Below are 22,003 nucleotides of genomic sequence, written 5' to 3'. Positions count from 1 at the left end.
AGATATTTGAACTGTAAATATATTTACAAACTTGAGATTTGTTTCTATGATTTATTAAAATATTCATTATATTAACTTGCAAATATGTAATAATAATGATAATAATATTAATAATAGTAGTATTACTTTAATGCAATATATATATAATGTATAACATTAATATCCCAAAAAGTATGTGTGTGTGTGTTTATATTTTGTTTATTTTTATATTTATACAACATCTAATAATTAAATAATCATTACATACACACACATACTGTATAGGCTATATATAGTTGTTATTGTTATTAAATATTAAATACATTTTGTATATATTATAGTACAGTATAATTAGCATTGTGTGCATATATACAATAAAAAAAGAGAAAAAAATATATTTATAATGTATATATTTTTTCAGATATTTGTATAACATTTAAATTAAATAATTATCATGACTGCTGTATTTATACTTATTTATATTTATTTACATAAACAGTATATACTATACATTAATAAAAAATAAAATGTTATACATTAATAATAATAAATTATATGTTTTTTAAATAAGAATACAATGCTTTATTAGTGCTTTTGTTTACGTAATATATTTGTGTAAATTATAATAATTATATATATTTATATATGTGTGTGTGTGTGTGTGTGTGTGTGTGTGTGTGTGTGTGTGTGTGTGTGTGTGTGTATATATATATATATATATATATATACACACACACACACACACACACACACACATGTACACACACATATACACACAAAGACGCAGTTTTATTATAATTTATTATATATTATTGTATATTATAGTTTTTTTTTTTCTTTTACAGGATTTAAAGAGTGAACTCTCAAAAGGAATTTAACTTTTTCTTTCAAAACAAACAAGAACAACATGAATGGATTTTTTTGAAGACATATCAGCATTTATTTTATGGAGATGTTCGGTACAGAGGAGGATTGCAGGTGAACCGGCACCAGTGGACAAACCACACTCGGCACAGCGCACGAAAGACGAGGAAGATATCTCAAAAGACAGAGAACTCAACACGTTCTGTCTCTCGCTGAGCTTCGAACCGTCAGTCAAGCAACAAACAAAAAGAAAAAAAAACAAAACAAGCGAGAACAACTTCGATTTCTATATACATATTATACACACATATGCTATTTAAAGGAAGAGGCGCTTATGGCTTTTACTACACTGGACAAATGAGGGTTAAACTTGAAGACCAAGGAAAAATGCAGTGGAAAAAAAAAGAAGTTCTTCTCGTCCCGCTAGTGGACTTTCTTTCTCTTTCCCTCTTTCCTTTTCTCCTGTCACCGTCTTTCAGCAAACGCAGGACATTCTGTGGTCACCGAGGTTTCCATGCCCTCAGTGAAACTGATCAATCTTTCACCCCAAAGGGACCAAAGGACCAAACATTTTTATTCCTCAACAGAAATATATGGTATTAATAACAATACTAATACTACAAACTACTACTAATGACATAAGTAAAAAAAAAAAAAAAAAAAAAAAAAGCATAAATATTCGCTTCAGGTTTGAAGAGGAAAGGGATTTTGATTTCTTTTCCTTTACCTTTATAGCTACTGGGTTTCAGAATATTTAAACAAAATAGGAAAAAAAAAATGAAGAAAAAAAGTATTTTAAAAGCTATACTATTTTAGTGGAGTAGAATATGTGGATTGGAGATTGTTAGGAGCATGTTCAACCATTTTCATTCATGAAGAAAAAAAGAGGGAGGGAAGGGTTCATCATCCATCGTCTTTTTTTTGTTGCTCAGATGTCAGAAATACGCCACATTCCAGAGAGCAAATGCAGAGTATAACTATATATGCATGTGCGAAGTGTTGCTGGTTTAGCGAAACCTTGGGTAGTTATTCAGTACACATAAACATATTTATCCGATAAAAGCTTTACTTATCGAGCAGAATAAGTACCTGTGGCTTTAACGCAAACTATTCACAATATAACTGCTGTACCATTGCACAGGTAAATAATCTGAAAAATACAGTTAACGCTTGACAATGATGGGAAATGTACATTTTGTTTGTAGATTTATTGCTTTCTCCTACTAAAGGGGATCTAGTTTGATTTAATCAGGTTTACGATCATGCTTCGTAAAGTACCAACTTTACCATTACGAGGGACCAGCAGAGTTTTCATATCGTCCATTTTGTGCATCTTTCAAGAACATACTCATTAAACGGTTGGTGCCAAATGCTAAATATCAACTGATAAAGCACACTGGTAAGTGAACCAAGCAGTTACAACGATACCAAGCCTTAAACCCACAAAATGTCCTAGTTGAGGTTCGTAACAGACCAGCTGAAGGGATAAACTTGCTTACAATTTCTGAAGCACATCAGAATTTTACAGGGACCATCTTCGAGCATCAAAATAATAATCAAATTTCGCCTCGGAAACCTGCACAATCAATTCCACATTGATGTTTTCACAGTTAATTTTGCTATTAAATGAGTTTAAGATATAGAAAACACAGTGGGACAACTAACCGTAACCATAACTTTAACATTGGGGGGTATCTTACCACGCACTTTCACCTTTAAAATGAAAGCGTTGCATTGGAATTTGCACTCGGCTTCAGTGAACAGTAAGCCCCGCCTTCTTTGATTTGATTGGCCATCTCAATCATTCTGACATTGACGAGCGATATTAGGCCACTAAGGCAGAAGAGCCTAAAATGCAATTTAACACTTTTTGTTACCCTAACAATAAAACAAAGTGGTGTGTAATGGAGTGCAGAACAGACTCAATAACAAAATCAAATCAAAAGAATCAAATATTGGGTGGAACAATTTGACCATTTCTAATTGTTTGAGTGGGCTAAAATAATCTCCCCCCTCTGTGTCTATGGTGGTTACGGCCCTGGTTGAATCCACAAAAAAAACTAAGAATATGCCTCTCAGAATGGTATGGATTAGTTTGACACTAACTGTCTGCAAAGGTCTAATGAGCAGCCTGTAAAGAGCTCATGAACAGCTTGCAAATAGCAGTCTTGGGGGGGTTACAGTTGGAGCGAACTGATCCATCAATAAAAAAGCCACAGAGTCTGACATTATGATGTACTTAACTGCAGCTGTTGCTTTGCTCTCAGACAAGTCACAAATATACACAACTCTGAAGCACTTGACAGGAATCTTAAAGACCCCGTGAAATCAAAATTGGAGTTTAGCGGTGCTTAGTTTGTGTGTTAGCTCTGAGGCTAATGTTACCTCATTTACGGTCTTCTGGGAAAATGGACCAAGATATAATTGACTACAAATTTTAGTCTCACCAGAAGCTCTAGGATGAAGTCGGAATTGGTGGATGCTTGTTTAACAAGCTACACACCATTTAAATTATAGACATTCTCTTATTGGAACACTATCAAAAATATTGATGACTCATCCTGCACTATCGATTTTTGTCCAATCAGATCTGGAGTCAGAATGCTCCTCCCACTTATACTACTGTATCTGCAACTAACTACACAGTAAAATATTTTTTTATTGATATCCAGTAAAATGATCTTTAAAAAAAATATTATAAACAGGGCTTGACATTAACACCCACTGGGTTGAGTTTTATATATAATATTGGCTATACATTTAGCTATACATAAAGTTGTAGTCTTTTAAAATGGCATCTGAAACAATAAAATATGAGCAAAACTGGGCAGCCTAATATAGCCTACCTGCTGCCAAATTATAAGATATTATTGAAAATATCTATATGGCAGTTTTTCCCCATGGTATCAATGTTGACATTTTGGTCAGTAAGAAAGGAAAACCACTAGCCACAGTGGATGGTGAGCAAAAAAGTTAATGTCAAGCCGACTATAAATATCTAAAAATATATAGATTAAGACTAAATTGCCTCCTCCAAGATTTCTTTTTAGATATTTTAAGTGGACGATTTGACGTGTAGGATTTTTGCAGAGTTGCAAATCGTGGCTGATGTAAACTATATAATAAGTTTATTCCCCAACTTCCTGTTTCAAAAGGAAATACACCAATCCGCATGGGCAAAACAATTTCATGGGGTCTTTAACTATTAAATGGACAGTAGTTTTCCTGTGCATTTACAGTTCTTGTCTGCCTCTTTCATACGTTTTTCCGTTTTATCCACACTGCCGTTACGCTACGCTCGCCGTTTGCCAACTCGTCGATTCCGCACTGCCTTCATAGATATGCCAAAATGAAAGATAATATAGTGAAAAATATACAGGAAATTCAGGTCCTCACAGAATTCACAAATAAACAGAACTAGATGCAAAAACAGAGCTCTAGAATCTAGGTGGGATGGAAAAGCACATATTTTGACCTCATTTGATTTCCACTGTGGATATTTGACCTGTTTGTCTTACCTAAAAATATATCTGTATGTTAAATGTTTAATCTCGCAGACGTCAGAAATAAGTTTCGCTGGAAAACATTAACGTCGCCCGTATATCACCGCCGTTTTTTTAGCCTCAGGTCGCACCGAAATGGATCGCATTCGATTCACAGGTTATAATGGCCTTTTTCTGCTGAACTCTCTCCATTTCATCTCCCCTCTCCTGTCCTGTGGTGGCATATCAGAACGTCGTGATATACAGACATGCAGCCCTCGGGCATCGGCGGTCTAATAACCTCAAGTTGCAAGGGCCTTCCTCGCAGAATCTCTCCATGCCAGATGTGAATTATTAAAATCAAATTAAATTTGGCCTGCATGTAAAAGCAAGTGTAATACAAATTAAAAATGGCAACTAGTGCCTGAAGTTTAATAAGTTTGAAGGATGATATCATTACAGCCTGAAAGAAAAAAAATGAGATTGGAAAGGCATATAAAATGAAACCTGATGTGTTGAAAGGTGAACCGACGGCGTTAATACAAATTGCGTTTGCGCGAGAAACAAGGGGGGTGGGGGAGGGGGGTGTTTTGCACTACAGGTATTTGTGAAGAAACCAGACCACCAGCATTTCATACTTGCGTTTTTCTCATTCTAACCACGTTCACGTTTCGTTGCTCAGATCTTCATGCTGAACTTTGATCTGTGAGCATGCTCAAGGGGGGAAAGGGTGGGAAAGCTTTGGGGGTTAAAGTGTTATAAAGGTACTACTCATATTAACAATATGATTCTTTAACTATGGTTTGTATGCTAAGGAAAGTAGCTTATTATAGATATGAAATCTGTATATTAGGGAACAGCAGCACATTTCTCAGATTCTATGGGGGAGTAGTCAGTGGGCGGGTGGCTTTCGGGGTGGGGCGGGTTTTTTGCTTTATAAAGATCATGTTAAAGTTCTGGTTTTCTCAGCACAAAGCATAAGGAAATATATATCAAGAGTATTGATTTTGCTGTGTGAAATGTGCAGCAGGAGAGCCAGGCACTCCCTGCGCTGTTCTTAAAGCCTGGATGAGACAATGCTGTTTACAGTTGTTTTTGGTTTTCTTGTTAATGTTTGTTGATTTCTTTTGATATTTTTCCGAGAAAAGAGAACGAGAGGTGCACCGTCTATCTCTGCGATGCGATCGGTGCAGCATGAACAACTGGAACGGACAGTGTTTCTGTTTCTTTCTTTTTCTTTCGAGACAGAGAAGGTATGTCCAAGACAAATGCCTGAGAAACCAAACATCCCGTTGACATTTCTCAAATACTTGCTGCTTACATTGTTTTACTGTTATGCCTACTCATCTAACGATTTGCCAATTAATTTATGAACGTTTATTTATTTATTTATTTATTTATCTATTTATTTATTTATTTATTTATTCCTGACAACAATTTGTTTATGAATCGCCTATTTATTGGTTATGTTCAGAAAATGTATGCATTGAAAAGAAACACTTAATGGGCTTCTCTCTTTCTCTCTCTTTTTTTCAATTTTACAATAAAAATTTAAATTTAAGTATCAAGTCTTTTTGTGTTTGGTTCTTACAGTAGTATTTATCTCACTGTATTGAGCATAACATACATGAAAAGGTACATAATACTGAAACATTTGGATGGTATTGATTGTCGTTAACGTCACGTCGTTAACGTGATTGTACCTTGCATGCAATGCTGCATTCACGCCATGTAATTGTAATTTCAAGATGAGAAAACGTGATGTCCTCGAACTGGAAATGATGTGTTAATGTGGCAGCACTATCGACGCCTACATGAATCGGTTGTGGTCAGGTGGTACAAGTAGGGCCTCTTAGAAAATTCCCAGTTTAAACGTTGTAATGCTGTCCTCTGTCATATCCTCCTAATACCCAGATACAAACGTTTTGTGAATTTAGTTTTTTCCCATGTCATTACATTTAGAGCACAAGAAACTAATTAAAAAATAAGATATTTTATTCATATGTTATGTCCTCTGTAACGTCCAGAATTAGAAGCCATAAAATAACCATGGGATTTTTTTTTTTTCATTCACCAATCATCTTTGTATAAAGATGATTCTCAACTATGTTGTGAAATATATAGCAGAATTAACTGATATACCATTTTACTTATGCAATATGTGGGTAAGATGACCCTAAATGTGTAGTCCTATTCAATACAATGTATCTTATTTGCATATTAATGTGTTCTTGGGGCAACGAGTAATGAAAAACTGGGAGTAATAATTGGCAACATTTTCATAATAATATCTAATATTTCATAAGAATACTGATATATAATTTATTTCCCTATTCACTTGTCTCCCCAAAATAAACATGATTTAAGTCCTGGTGTCCTCTACAGTGGACATCTATGAAATCAATGCCCTGTTTTTTAACAAAAAGTAAAATTTTGATTAGAAACCCATAACATTTTCCTGAGATGTTTGAAAATTAGTCTGCTTTAAAAGATAATTACAAAATATTATTTCCATAAGAGTGCTACATTTGGTCACTAAATTAGTCAGTCATTTTAAAAACCACGGAGAAGTTGTGGACATGGTGAAACCTCCAAACATTTGGTATCTCTGCAAAGCCCTGAATGTGCTTTTTACAGGACCAATCAAAAACTTTGACGTACGATGTCAGAGAAATTCACTTAAATATAATGTCCACTACAGAGGACAAAACTACAGTCCCTGACAAAAGTCTTGTTGATTGTGTACAAATTGACCTAAAGTGCCGCTGAAATATATTTCTAATCAAGATTTTTTTACAAGAAATGGCTCATTTTAATCCCACCAGCTTTTGTGATAATGTTTCAGTGAAAAACTAGACTTTCAAAAAGTATTCTAATATTCACAGCTTGGTAAAGCCCATTGAGTCAATTTTTGCAAAGACATAAGTGTTGTCACCTTGTCATATGAGCTTCACCTGTGACTAATAATGGATCAATTAGGTCTCAAGTGTGTATAAAAAGAACCCCAGTACGCTAGACCTTCACATCAACTGCAACTAGACCTCTGCAAACATGCCTAAAGCTAGGAACACACCAAGCCGACGCCGATCAACTAGTGGCGACGAAAGCAAACTGCTGAGTCGGCTCACGTTGGCTCACGTCGGCAGCGTCTTGGGTCCAAAGCGGTCCAAAGTTGCCCTGACACACCAAGCCGACGCTCGACATCCGACGGCCAATAGCGCGTCCGTTCTGCGCCTGCGTTAGAGGAAATACCTTTCCGTTCCAGTTGGTGGCAGTAGTCTGTTTTCGTTATTCGAAGCGGGAAACCGGAAGAGCTATAAAGATATCAGCTGTCGTTTTCGTTTCCCCACACAGACGGATTCGTGCATTTCAGAACGTTGCAAATGGCATTGCCGTTGTCAGCCCTTGGTCTTTTACTTGTGGAAGAGGAAAGGTAGAAGCGGACGCGAAAAATACGAGGAACGCTCAATAATGGGTGAAACCATGGATACCCGAAGTCAAAATGTGAAACCATAGATTATTACACTTGTTCACCTATCAATGAACCATAACAATAACAGGGCATAGCTCAAACAATATCCTGCAAATTGGCTCATTCAGATGCATTGTGGAAGTTAATGTGACACAATCTGAACAATGGCCACTTACCCAAAGGATTGTTTAAATAAATATATGTGTATGACGCATTCTGTCTGATTTACAGTAAATTATGTTTGTGACAATGCTTGGTGCTAGTTCAATGAATTATGACAGAATTTGTATATATTTTATTCATTGGAAACATGCCTATGGTGACATTTCTTCAAAATGATATCATGCTGGTTCTTGCACATCACATTACAGCAGTTTGGAAATGAAATCTCCAGTGGCACAGAAATGTTAATGAAAATAATGTAACACTAAACCATACACTGAACTTAACTGACAGTAACCATGCTAACTATTAATTTACAGATATTGCACTTTGATAACATTGTATTGTGGAAGTTACACATAATGAAAATATGTCTCTATTAATTGAAAATCTATTTATTCTTAAATGAAAACATCAATACAGATGTGTTTATTGTGTTTATTTACCCTGCTAGTTAGATGTCAAATAGCAAAATAAGGGTTAGAATTCTGCATCATCTTGTGTCTTGTGATCCTTTTTTACATAAAGAACTGTGAATGCAAGTACCCAAAGTCAAAGTTTTTTATTTTTCAATGTTCAGTACAATGGGCACAAATAGCTATATAGAGAATAGCTATAAAAGTAGCTATATGTGTAGATTCAGCCAAGGGTGTACTGGGCCGTAGCTCCGCCGTAATGAAGCTGGGCTCCTCACGGGGGCCAATCCAGGTGTCACTGTTGGTACCATCTGAGGGTAAACAGGATTCACTTTCAGACAAAAGGTTCCTTAAAGACACAATCAAAATGTGAACAATGTGATACAATAGATTCTTACACTTGTTCACCAATAACCCATAACAATAACAGGGCATAGCTAAAACAATACCCTGCAAATTGGCTAAATGGATCTATTCAGATGCGCATTGTGGAAGTTGATTTGTTGAATTACTTGTAAATAGACCCATCTGAACATTCATTGGCCACTTTACCAAAAGCAAAATGTTCATTTGTTCAAATGGAAAGAAAAAAATAAATAAAATAATTATATACACACACACACATATACATACATATATATACATATACATATATATATATATATATATATATATATATATATATATATATATATATATATATATATATATATATATATAATGTGTGTGTGTGTGTACCCTGATAGTTAGATTTGAGGTGCACTCCTTCCTTTTTGTGTGAGGTTCTAGAAACTGCAGGTGGGTCTTCTGAGCTCCAGAACTTCCTGAGGGTCCATGTTTCTTGTAACACATGTACTGGGTTCGCAATGAGTCCCATCCCCTTCTTGAGCTCTCTCTCTGAGGGGGGACAAAAAAAAAAAAAAAACATTACGCTGAGTTATGTCAATTTCATGGCTATTGTAATGTTCATTTTTGTTCTACTTTTAACTGGATGTATTCTGGATGACAGCATTTTTTTTTACAGTCGCTTGAACACATTTCTCAATACATTTAGGTCACTTTTGCAAAACTCTCCACACAGTTAGTACAACCGAAATATATGAGGGCTAAACTGTGGATTTATCATTGCTTTTGGACATGAAGACATGCATTAAGTGTTTTGATATCTTTAGTGCATTTTGAATGTGAAATTAACTGCTGTGCAAAGATGAAAGTTGCACACAACAATCTAACATGCAGTTTTTTTAAAATATGGACTACTGAAGAAGAAAAAACTATTGCAAAAAAGGAAATCTTACCTGACATGACAACTTTATTTGCGATCTCACGCCACGGTTCTGCTTTCGCCACACAGTTGACATAACGTTAACATTTTTCTGTAATGTCATACCTGCCTTTACTGGATCATGCTGATCAATTCGTCCTCACTTGCCTCGGTCCACACAGCCATATCTTTTAACAATATTCACGTGTATTGGAATGAGGAAAATAAACAAATGAGACAGGTGTTCTGTGTTCCCTCTTGACTCTGTTGTTTACTTGCTTCGTCACTTCCGTTTTATTTTCTCGTGCACTGGTTTGCTAGCTGGACAGCCAATCAGAACGATCATATGTCCCGACTGCCCGACATGCGGCGACGCCGATTTAACATGTCGAATCGGCTGAAAAACAGCCGACGAGGACCAACGCCAGCCGACGATGTGGAACTGTGTGGAACACACCGAGGAAACTTAGTTGGCCGACGCACAAAAACTGCCCGACGGCCGATCGTCGGCTTGGTGTGTTCCGGCCTTAAGAGTCACCCTGAGACTAAAGTTTTGATTATCAATAGGCTGAAGACCAGATCCACTGCTGATGTGGCAGACACCTTCAATGTGTCTCAGCGTCAAGTGCAGAGGATTAAAAAAAAGATTTGAAGAGACTGGAGACGTTTTTGACAAGCCCAGGTCAGGCAGACCCCGCAAGACAACTGCTCGAGAGGACCGTTTGTTGGCTTGAAAATCCAAGGCCAGCCCATTTTCCACTGCAGCAGAGCTCCACGAGACCTGGTCACCTGAAGTCCCTGTGTCAACCAGAACAGTGTGTCGGATTCTGTCTCGAAATGGCCTCCATGGTCGAATCAGTGCCCAGAAGCCAGCACTAAACAAAAGACAATTGAAAAACCGTGTGGCATTTGCCAAGGCCCACAGCCTGCTAAAAGGATGGACGCTGGAAAAGTGGCCGAAGGTGGATTTTTCAGATGAATCTTCTGTTGAATTACACCACAGTCGCCGCAAATATTGCAGGAGACCTACTGGAGTCCGAATGGATCCGAGATTCACCCAGAAAACAGTGAAGTTTGGTGGCGGAAAAATCATGGTCTGGGGTTACATCCAGTATGGGGGTGTGCGAGAGATCTGCAGGGTGGAAGGCAACATCAATAGTCTGAAATACCAAGAAATCTTAGCTATCTCTTATATTCCCAACCATAAAAGAGGCCAAATTCTGCAGCAGGACGGTGCTCCATCGCATACTTCCATCTCCACATCAAAGTTCCTCAAGGGGAAGAAGATCAAGATGCTCCAGGATTGTCCAGCCCAGTCACCAGACATGAACATCATTGAGCATATGTGGGGTAGGATGAAAGAGGACACATAGAACATGAAACCAAAGAATATTGATGAACTCTGGGAGGCATGCAAGACTGCTTTCTTAGCTATTCCTGATGACTTCATCAATAAATTTTATGAATCCATGCCAAACCGCATGGATGCAGTCCTTCAAGCTCATGGAAGTCATACAAGATCTTAATTTGCTTAAGTAATTTGCTTTGGTACTTACAAGCACCACAACTTAATTTGCTGACATATTTTTGTATTTGCAGTAAATTTGTTCCATTTCTGTATAGGCGACAAAACTTTTGTCTTGCCAAAATTTGACCTTTCTGTCTTGATTAAATGATAAATATTTTTTTCTGTGAAAATTATTTATTTCAGTGCATTAAACATCATTTGGGAGGGTTTTAGCTTTGCATATGAGCTATTTCTAACACCAATTAATTAATTAAAAGTCAGGTTAATATCAGGTATTTCTAGAAAATAGATAAGCGACAAGACTTTTGTCAGGGACTGTATATTTCTGGGTCCCAGAAGGATATTTACTGTAAGGGCAAGTTCACTTCACACAGAACGTGTTTTTGCTGTTAAAAACATGAAAAGCAGGTCAAATGAATGAAAAAAAAACTCAGCTACAAAGTGGTAGGCCATGTAAAATCACAAAAGTGCACAGAAGTCGCCAACTTTCTGCAGTCAATAGCTACAGACCTTCAAAGTTTGTGTGGCCTTCAGATTAGCTCAAGAACAGTGAGTAGCGAGCTTCATGGAATGGTTTTCCATCGCAGAGCAGCTGCATCCAAGCCTTACATCACCAAGTGCAATGCAAAGCATGCTGCCACTGGACTCTAGAGCAGTGAAGACGTGTTCTCTGGAGGGACAAATCACACTCCTCTTTCTGACAATTCGTTGGACGAGTCTGGGTTTGGCGGTTGCCAGGAGGGGAGAACGGTACTTGCCTGACTGCACTGTGCCAAGTGTTAAGTTTGGTGGAGAGGGGATTATGGTGTGGGGTTGTTTTACAGGGGAAACTGCGAGCCAGGCCTTCTTGTCCAAAATCAGTGCCTGACCTCACAAATGCAGTTCTAGAAGAATGATCAAAAATTCCCATAAACACACTCCTAAACCTTGTGAAAAGCCGATTTGAGTCCTTCCATGGCATTTTAGGACTTTTTATAGCGGAATATTTAATCGCCTTAATAATTTAAATAGTTACAGCTTCCACTTTACAAAATGTGATATAATGTAGGTCAAGAAGTAAATAGTGCTGTGAAGACAGATATATGAAATGGTGAATATACAGTTTGTCTGGCAGCTGAAATATGGGAAGAGAATAAAGGATGTGGTTGAAACATTACAGTAATGAACTGAGAGAGAGAGAAAAGAAAAGAAGGGAGAGCCTAAAAAAGTGGAGGCAGTGGCTCATGAAATAAATTGGCCCAATTACAATAAAGTGTGGCTCTTGGTCAGCGTGCGGGCCGAGCAGTTCATCTTTATTACAATCTGTTAATGAAAATCAATCCTCCTCCTGATAGACTCTTATCTCCACGGCCTCTGAGCGCCTCACACACGAGAAGATAATAAATTAGGGTAATATTGCCTTTGATGAGGGAGTGAATTGCAAATTATCATAACTTTCCAAGATTTATGATACAGATGCCTAATTTTCAGGCTTGGTTTTCCAGGCTTGGAGGTGTAGAGGGGCCATTTGTTTCAAAGTTCTGTAGCGCAGACTTATTAACAAATATGCATTGTGGAAGCTTGAACAAATGACATGTACGAATGTTATATTTTGTCTAGAGTAAAAAAGTACAAGCAAATATTAGAAATCAATCAATATGAAACTGCATCTGCAGACCATTTTGCTACAGTAATGGGACATTTTCCCAAATGAAAAAGCAATTTAATCGGAGAATAAAAAGATGGGAATTACCCCAAGTCACATCAGCCGAGTTTTGACAAAAGGTAACAAAGACATACAAACATTTTCTTTAAAATAGTGTGCACTAGTGAATCGAGCAAAATAACAAAAATTTTAGTCATGCAAAATAATAAAGTCAACAGTTTTTTGGAATAAAAAAAAAAACAGGTGAGTTTTTTACTCCACATTGATAAAGCCGCTGTAAACAATATACACCAGTTCCGGGTTTCTAAGAAGCAGAAGTCATCATAATTGGGTACTTTACCTTATTTCAGCCATTTAACCAAAATCCCATAAATAAAAAATCAGTGACTTTGTAATGCAATTCTAACTCACTTCCGCCTACAAAACTGTTGAAACACCGCCCAAATTTTCTTATTGGCTAACACATGCAGGTCGCATACATTTTTATTTATTTGATTTTTCTGTTTAGTTTTATTTCTCGGGACAGCTACTGTAACGATATTTGTTAGGAAGTAACATTTAATGCGAGGTAAGCTCAAAAATCACATGCTTTAATGTATCCAGTAAGACTTTAAATGCTTGTGGTTATGGTTTCTAATTATTAATTAAAAAGGCATTTGTGTGAAGAGCGCCATCCATCTATCAATTATCAATCAACGTGCGGACATGTCCCTGCCTATTTATCTTGCCAAATATCCTATTAATGTCAAATTAATGTTTCCAGTGTGAATATTAATCACTCTAGAGGCTTATTTTAATTAATTAGCCCAATAATTGTCCTTGTTTATTAAATCAAAGGAAGCAAAGAACAAAGTGGATTCTCCTTTTTTACACATTTGTTTATATACCTAATTAATTAACTGTATCTAGAAGAGAAGAGCATACTCATTATAATAGGAATAATTAAAAGAGGGAATGCACTGTAAAGCAGGAGGACCTAGCGAGACCAAACGCATAAAACGTGGTATAAAAACATAATAAAACCAGGCGTTGTACTGGTGTAAAAGAATTATATAGCTGTCAGCATGTTAACTACAGACCTGCGCTAGATGTACTGTATGAGATGATTTCTGACAGCTTTTAGCATGAAGAACCTGCCTCTTTTCTTCTCCTCACATCGGGCGCAGTTAAAACTTGAGAGTGATGGAGTGCCGAGAGCTGCAAAGTACAAGAGAAGGGCAGTGTTGGAAAACGCTTAGTTTAGCATGATGAATGTGGTTAAACTGACGACGTTTTTAATCTCCGTCACACGACCACCGTCATTTCATACCAGTTTCCACCCGAAGGCTGAAGGGTCCTTAACTTTGCAGGAACATGTAGACATGAGCAGTGGACGCACAAACGGAATTGCTGAAATAGTGAAGGGTAAATGTCAACTGCTTTCATAGCTAACCGGTCAGTCCTAGAATTTGTGTGGCTCCATTTGTGTCATTGATAAATTAAATCCATAATAATCTTTCTACCAACTGAAAACGGCCTAAAAAAGTTACATGAAATAGACGCTAACAGAAGTCTTCAGATTGGTTGGCAGCTGTTGCAATGCGTTGACGTATTTGCTTGATTCTGATTGGTCAGTCGGAGTGTTCATCATCATCACAAATAACATAATTCCTGAATTTTCTATGCCAGTTTTTAGTCTCAAATTATTATGCAGCCTTTTTTTGTCCATATAACAGAGTAATTTCGACTTGAATTATTTTTGCATGTCAAGATATTTGGTAAGTGGCTGTCTATATAAGCAAGGCACTAATCATTTTGTCAGGTAATTTTTGCTATAATAAATGGCCGACTGTACGCCTAAATAAATGCGGCTAAATATGGTGTTCTGATGACATTACTTTAAGTTATCATGGTTACCAGGAAGACATTTTAACACTGGTATATAAAGAAAGTGTTTTAAGGACAAAAAACCTGGAAAAAATGTCGAATTACAATAACTTTCTCCTCTATAGCACCCTCTATGGACTGGAAACCGTCAAAATTCAGGGGGAAAAAAAAGACTATGAGGTATACAACTGTTTTGTTTTGTTTTTTATATGGAAAACAACAGATTACACAATATAGCACATATTAGTTATGTTTTATACAAACTAAAAAAAAAATCTAACTATATGAAACTGCTTCAAAACATGACATTTAAAACATTATTAACTATACACAGGTGAATGTACACTTATAAAACACATATATACACTCTTTCAATATATTATTATATAAAGATTTTGTTTTGTTTTCTCCTTATTAAGCAGAGCAGCTTGAAGAGGTATTTTTCTACCGTGACTGTAGCTTTTGTGTGTGGGTGTCTGGACCCAGAACGAAAAATATATGGATAGGTAGCATTTTATGTAGTTGTTGGATCCCGTGTAAATAACATATATTTTCTAATTTTCGAGTAGAATGTTTGAAGTGCACCTAAACTTGTGCAATTCTGGAGATGTGAAAGGACATACTATGTCTTTAAAGATAAATTCATCCATTAATGTCACATTTGGATCAACCGTTTCCACTCTTTAATCTGTAACCTAAAAGATATGCAGATTAGCTGCCTTCATTGTTTCCAGATTCGAGCGCCTTTGTTGATTTCACATTCTGAAAGCCTGGAGTGTGCCATCATCCGTTCTGAAGAATAAAACACTGCATGTTTAAATTGAAATGAACAGTCTCTTAACTTGTAGACAGTTTGAAGTCAATTTGATTGTTTTTCCAGGAGGGTTACATGGTTGACGAACAGTCTGGCTGGTGGGTATCCATCTTCAAGCTGGCATCTAGACCAGCTTCTTCAGTTCAACAGCAGCAGAAGAACCAGCGCTGTGAAAACTGAAGGTGTAACTATTGTTCCTCTATTATAAATGTGTGGAGTCCTGGGCAAACTTTGTTTTAGAGTGCTGGGCGGAAGTGCCTTTAGGTCCTCCAGGGCGCCATACGCAGCCATGGAGAACTCCGGATCGCCTGTCGTGAGAAGATCGAACACGCAGGACTGGAAATAAACATCCTCCACCTGCAGCATCTCTCGACACTTTGTGGTCGCACGTTCCAACATGTCCACGTGCGCCGAGAGGCCTGGCTGCGGCTCGCCGCCATCGGCCTCCCCGTACCAGCCGCCCGTGAGTCGCGGCGGACGCAGGCTCTGCTGCCGGTTAAGAACGTGGGCTTTGATGACCTCGTTGCGCGGGCAGCCGTGCAGACACAGCTGCAGGCCGCCGTTCTCCTCCGCTAAGTCCTCAGGCATGCGGATTGCAAAAGTCAGGTAGCGACCGACCTGCCTCACGATGATGGACGTGCCCAGGTAGCGAGCGTGGATCTTCACCTGCCGTATACCTAGACCTCCGCTACCCTCCACGATCCACAAGCCTTCTCCTTTCCCACCGCTCCGCGTGCCGTCCTGGAACGCTGATGGCAGGTCCTCGGTGGTGGCCTGGTACACCTTCTGCTCGGTGCAGTCATGATAGGACTTGAAGATGACTGTTATCTACAGGGGAGATCAAACGGGAAATGGTGAGTAATAGCTCACTGAAAATCAATACATGAAATTGCTTTGAATTGACTAGAGGATTGTTGTTTCGACATTGTGTTTTTGTGCAGCCTGATTTTTGCTTTTAAAAAAACTGTCTTAACCAGGGCTTCTTTTCTTAATAACATTATAAGCTTAAAGGGATAGTTCACCCAAAAATGAAAAAGTTCATTCAAGTTACTACAAGGCTGTATGAATTTCTTTCTTCTGCTGGACACAAAAGAACATATTTTGAAGAATATGATTAACCAAACATTCACCCCATTGATTCCAACATCCTTTAAAATAACTTGGAAATGAAGTAAATGACCATCTTAATTTTGGGGTGAACTATCCCTTTAAGTAGATTGTAGACCCAGACACCAATACTACATTACTATAAACTTCTCTCACGATGATTTTGAGAAACGCAACTATGGTCAACGGTGTATTGTAATTATTTATATACGGTTATACAACTGATTTACCTTTTATATTTGTATTTGCTTTTTAATTTTTTTTTTTTACTTTATGTGCTTTTATTTTAAATATTTCTATTTAGCTTTATTTTTACTTCAGTTTTAGTACTTTAACTTAAATATTTTATTTTGTGGCTTTATTTCAATTAACGTAAACATTTTAATAGTTTTATTTTTACTTTAAAATAACAACACTACCAAATTCGGTAAAATAAAATCAACTAAAGCATTCGAACCAACAGCGACCTCACTGTTTCAAGATCCTGCATCACATTATTAAATTGAATGATACAAATGTATTAAACATCAAAAATGTTCTGACTGGCTGAGATCATCTCACATTTAACAGCGTGGACAGGCAAATAATTTATTATTTTATAAAATGGTGAAAAGGCCAAAAATGTAAACTAAATTTAATGAGGAAAATTATGTAAGGTCTAAGAGAAATGTACTAAAAACATGTTGATTCAACGAAAGCTGGAAAAAACAAAATGTTCCAAATAACTGAAATCATTTTAAGCTGAAGTGATAAAATTACAAACTGATAATAAATCAACTAAAATTAGAAATACAAATAAATTCTGAACCTAAAAACAATGGAATTATTTTAAGCAAAATTGACAAGCACATAGCTAAATTACTCAAACTTTAGCATTGAAATGAAAATATAAAATAGCAGAAAATACAAAATATTAATAAATAAAAATCAGAATATAAATAATAGTAAAATAACACATGAAAAGAGCCTGCAAGACTGAAAGATTGAGGGGAAAAAACACACACAAAAACAGGTGTCGCCACATGATGGCAGTAGAAGAACAAAGAAAAACCAAGAGGGTCGTCTGCCAGTATCTAATCTAAACCTAAGTCAGTGACTAATCAATGGAATATCCAGCTGTACAATTTAGTGATTATTAGTCCAAGTATGTCCACTTCATTTAAGGTTAAAGAAATAGCACTGATGGAACTCGAATTAAGTAGCCTATCATGCACTCTTCTTGTGTCAAATGATAAATTAATGAGAAACAATTATTCTCATAAACACTGTGTTGAAATCAGTGGCCCCTGAAATATTATTTGTGACGTTTTATGTGCCATGGTATTATATTCCTTTCCAGAAAAACAAACAAGCAGACATTGTCATTCCCATATTACTGTAATACTTCATGTCTGTTAACCTTCCAGGAACTAACTAACCATTAGTGAAGGCTGAATAATTTATTTTCCATTCTTTCTTTTATGCGTCTCGCCCTACTCTTTCTAAAACAGCTGGGGAATTCTATTATAGTCTTTGGTCCTGCATTTTCACCACAGTTCAACAATCTAACTCCTCGTCCCCTTAATAGAAGAGACAAGAGAGAGAAAAATATGTCCCCCTAATGACATCATTGTTTGGGCTGACTGTCTCAAGCTTTTGGTTTGAACAATATCTTTGGACCGTGCAATAACATTTTCCCCTACAGTTTCAGTTACATTTATTTTGTAATCTATATCTGTAATTCTATAATATAAACTAATGTAATTTCCCATACATATTCATAAAGTATTACAAGAAAAGTTCACCAAAGTCAGTTTTTTCCCCTTACAATGAAAGTCAAGGAGAGGAAGGAGGGTGACCATTTTCTTTTGTTTTTCACATTTTCATCACTTCCACTGATGGCAATGCTTCAAAACGTTTACCCATTTACTATGCTTCTCCAAAGAGTTATCTAAAGTTTGAACAGTTAGCACTAACACTAAGGCTGTTTATACAACTAACCTTGTTGGTTGCTGTAGCACTGGAGCCTTCAACCACTGGTACGTTTGTGACTTGAACTGAAAGGTATCGGTTGTGGATGAGCGGCCAGGCTCCCTCAACCCTACATGTCTGGAACTCATCCCGAAAAGTCCGCAAGTGGGGATCGCCGAATAATCCACAATGTCCGTACTTTTTCTGTTGGGCCGCCGGCCCTGAGGCGAGCACCCTGCTTTCATAGTTGCAGATGTCCACTACTGGTGGCTTGGAAGTGCTTGGTGCTTTAGCTGATGACGTTGGGCCGTCGCTTGAGCAGTTGTGCTGTGCAAACAGCTCTTTAATACGGAATACAGCGGAATGGTACACCAAGTCCCCCCTACAACCACGAGCCGTGCGACGTGTACACAACGAGTAGGCCCTCAGAGCGATGCAGTAGTCCACATCTGGAAGCACCTCCTCTTGCAAGCCACCGGAGGGTGAGAATGAGGCCACGTACTCTGCATTACAGCGCTGAATTCGACACGTTTGGCAGCACACTGTTGAAAATCAAGAAGAACGTGTAAGAATCAGGCATTAATGAGACACATTTAAAACTGGGAGAATCATTATTTGATGGTTGGTTGGTGATGGAGATATACATAATTAAAGTTCTTAGCTTTGGCAAGCTACACTAAACCTCTTTATCAGCTGTATTTTGTCATTCTGGTACATTCATTGGTTGCAGCAGGGCATCTGAAAAGATAAGCTTTTCCAAACCAAGAAAACATTCTATGTCTGGAATGCTTTGTGGTTATGCTCAAACAAAGGTGAGAAAATAGTAACAGCTTAATTTCATATGATGAGTTTTAAATGATTTGAATACAGGCCAAACAATAACAAATACGATGAAATTTAGGTAGCAATAGCATGAGTAAAAAAATATTAAGAACTCCCATTGCTAAGACACAGTAATTGTATTCTACAGGGTTTCCACACCTTTTGACCAATGCATTTCTATGATTAAAGGTAGTGTGTGAGTAATGACTAAAATATTGCACAATAACATGGAAGCAGGTAAATATTTTAGCTTAATACATAGTTAATTTCCATAACAAATAGTGTTTATTTTATTCCCTAATTAATTATCATCCACATCACTAAAACTCTGTTGAAAACTAATGCAAATGTATGTGTTACGATGTATTTTATAACTAAGACTACCGGATATGCAAATTTGTGAGACAGGTCCGTTGTGTCCATATAGCTTTAAAGGGATAGTTCACTTTAAAATGAAAATTCTGTCATCCTTTACTCACCCTCAAGTTGTTTTAAACCTGTATGAATTTCTTTCTTCAGCTGAACACAAGGAAAGATATTTTGAAGAATGTCAGTACCCAAACAGTTAACTGGAGCCATTGACTTCCATAGTATTTTTTGTTCCTACTATGGAAGTCAATGGCTCCAGTTAACTGATTGGTTACTGACATTTTTCAAAATATCTTCCCTTGTGTTCAGCTGAAGAAAGAAATTCATACATGTTTGAAACAACTTGAGGGTAAGTAAAGGTTGACAGAATTTTCATTTTAAAGTGCATTGCTCATGGTTAAAACAGTAAAACAGTGGTGTCAGGATGCATTTACCATATGATATGTGAGCTAGGGCTGACTAAAACATTAATAGTTTGATTTAAGTTCTCAGATTGTGTGCATAATGCATATTTTGTGAATTAGGCTATCATAGACAAACAATACCTAAACCCTTCAAAACAGACCTTTATATAAGGGTTTTTTCTTTACATTTTATACATTTAATATAAGACTGACCACCATATTTAATAATAATCAATAAATGCATTAAATCATTCATTATAAGCATGTTATTAATGTAGAATAACAACTATTTACTTTTTTAAAAAAATATTTAAATAATAATCTATAGATAATTTTTTTAAAAATCAATCATAGTCAGAGCATGCAACAGAGCGTTTGTTTTTCCACCTGTACAAAAATCGCATTTTACATTTTAAGTAAAAACTGACGTTAAAAACTGTCTCTCGACACAAAAAAAACATCCTGCGCGTGCCTTTTCAGAGAGGCGTAACGTAGGCGGTTAAAACGCGCAAACGTAAAACATAAATAACACATATTTGCTGTTCAATATCACAATTATTGTAGTCATTGCTCGTTGAGTCAAGTTTTCATCTTAAAACAGTCAAGGGCTTTCGAACGTTAAACAGCTTGAAACAACGACACAGCGAGAAGCTAGCCATGTTAGCCAAAGTTTTGCCAAAGTAATACAATATCTGACTAAACTATGCAATACGTTTAAAGACCAGTTACGTTAAACTGCGCGGATTCACTTCGGATATCTGTTCAGAAGGTATGTATAACATTTGGTTCTCACTGCCAGTATTTAAAATAATATAAGTTAGTGGGTTTAACGTTACATCTTTTCACAAACACATCGCTGATTTGCTAGCGAGTTAGCAGCACAACTCTGGCCTAGAGAAGAACTAACGTTAACTTTTTTTGAAATAGTGCATTAATATGAGCGATGGGCGACTGCATTAGGTAGTGCTTTAACGTATTAAAATGCTTTTTAGTGGTTTTGATTAAAAAAACGTCCCTTCAAACGACAGTGAAAAGTTTTCCCAGCAGCGCTCGCTCCGGGATGAGTGCATGCAAATAAGAACGATTAATACGAGTAACAAAAAAACAAAAACTATTTACCTGGTCGGAGTAACAGGCACATAGAAACCACTAAAAGACAAATCCAGTCCCAAAGCTGCCGCTTAGCCAGGTTGAGAGTGCCGCTTTTCCCCATGCCAATCCATTCAGTTTGATTGCAGTTGTCCAACTGCTGCTCATCGGCGTTGATGCTGCGAGAAATCACACAACTTTTTCATTCCCTTCCCCAGCCACTGTCATTCAAAGGGAAAAGTGCTGAAAATCATCGGATGGGAGGAGCTTCTAGTCGCCAGCCCTTTCCATGAATGCTGACAAGTGTTCAGTCACGTCTTTAGGAGTCATGCATTGCAAAACATGCACATCAAATAATGAACGATTTTGTCTACAAGAGAAAATGTTATTTTAATTTTGTATGAGTCTCGTTTTTTTTAATACAGTCCTTTGTTAAAATGTTGCCATGCCTGGTGTGAACTGTGAAGTTAGTTTTTAGTCATTTAAACCTTACTATTCACATTTAAATTAAGTAAAATAAATGTAGACTAATTCTTTGTTACATATAAAGATACAATGAACAAATGGATAAAAAAAGAAAAAAAGAAGAAGATTTAAACATGCCAAAACAGGCATGGGAATAAACTACTGTCGTCTATCAAGAGCATGTCTTTGGACAGCTGAAAGTCTACAAAGCTTACTCTGATCTATGTAATAAGCAGCGAAAGATTGAAGAAATGAAAATAGCCTAGCCTGAGGGCTTAGTTTTATGATGGGCTTCAGCATGCTAA

General features: G+C 36.9%; 2 protein-coding genes and 2 long non-coding RNA genes across 23 annotated transcripts in view; 1 reads left to right on the top strand and 3 right to left on the bottom strand.

Moving 5' to 3' along the window:
• Positions 1-4,806, top strand: part of celf5a (cugbp, Elav-like family member 5a) — a 285,909-nt gene extending 281,103 nt beyond the window's left edge. For all 20 annotated transcript variants that reach the window (XM_067415926.1, XM_067415920.1, XM_067415913.1 and 17 more), the window contains one exon: positions 825-4,806. The gene's annotated coding sequence lies outside the window, so the exon portion shown is untranslated. The remainder of the gene's footprint in view (positions 1-824) is intronic.
• LOC137040379 (uncharacterized) overlaps positions 1-14,346 on the bottom strand; it is an 80,622-nt gene extending 66,276 nt beyond the window's left edge. Inside the window, exons 1-2 of the long non-coding RNA XR_010897890.1 lie at positions 14,122-14,346; positions 13,892-14,009 (exon numbers count right to left, since the gene is read on the bottom strand). This is a non-coding gene — a long non-coding RNA (uncharacterized lncRNA). The remainder of the gene's footprint in view (positions 1-13,891; positions 14,010-14,121) is intronic.
• LOC137039525 (uncharacterized) lies at positions 8,080-10,166 on the bottom strand. Its single transcript, XR_010897682.1, has 3 exons — positions 9,674-10,166; positions 9,114-9,270; positions 8,080-8,686 (listed from the first exon to the last, which is right to left on the bottom strand). It is a non-coding gene; the product is annotated as an uncharacterized lncRNA (long non-coding RNA).
• Positions 14,347-14,875: 529 nt separating the features above from the next.
• rgmd (RGM domain family, member D) lies at positions 14,876-21,483 on the bottom strand. Its single transcript, XM_067414827.1, has 3 exons — positions 21,264-21,483; positions 18,580-19,091; positions 14,876-16,320 (listed from the first exon to the last, which is right to left on the bottom strand). The coding sequence occupies exons 1-3, from the start codon at positions 21,355-21,357 to the stop codon at positions 15,631-15,633; spliced, it is 1,296 nt and encodes a 431-aa protein (XP_067270928.1). The 5' UTR covers positions 21,358-21,483; the 3' UTR covers positions 14,876-15,630.
• Positions 21,484-22,003: the final 520 nt, after the last annotated feature.

Source organism: Pseudorasbora parva, chromosome 14 (assembly GCF_024679245.1).
Source record: "Pseudorasbora parva isolate DD20220531a chromosome 14, ASM2467924v1, whole genome shotgun sequence".
NCBI lineage: Eukaryota > Metazoa > Chordata > Actinopteri > Cypriniformes > Gobionidae > Pseudorasbora > Pseudorasbora parva.
The sequence above is the reverse complement of the archived record's forward strand: the minus strand, read 5'-3'. Positions and strand labels throughout refer to the sequence as shown.

Excerpts from the sequence above, each read along its gene's own strand:
- rgmd (XM_067414827.1), bottom strand. The coding sequence starts at position 21,357 with ATGGGGAAAAGCGGCACTCTCAACCTGGCTAAGCGGCAGCTTTGGGAC. Across the intron at positions 19,092-21,263 it reads GTGCCTGTTACTCCGACCAG|TGTGCTGCCAAACGTGTCGA; the intron begins GTAAATAGTTTT and ends GATTTTCAACAG. Across the intron at positions 16,321-18,579 it reads GTGCTACAGCAACCAACAAG|ATAACAGTCATCTTCAAGTC; the intron begins GTTAGTTGTATA and ends TCTCCCCTGTAG.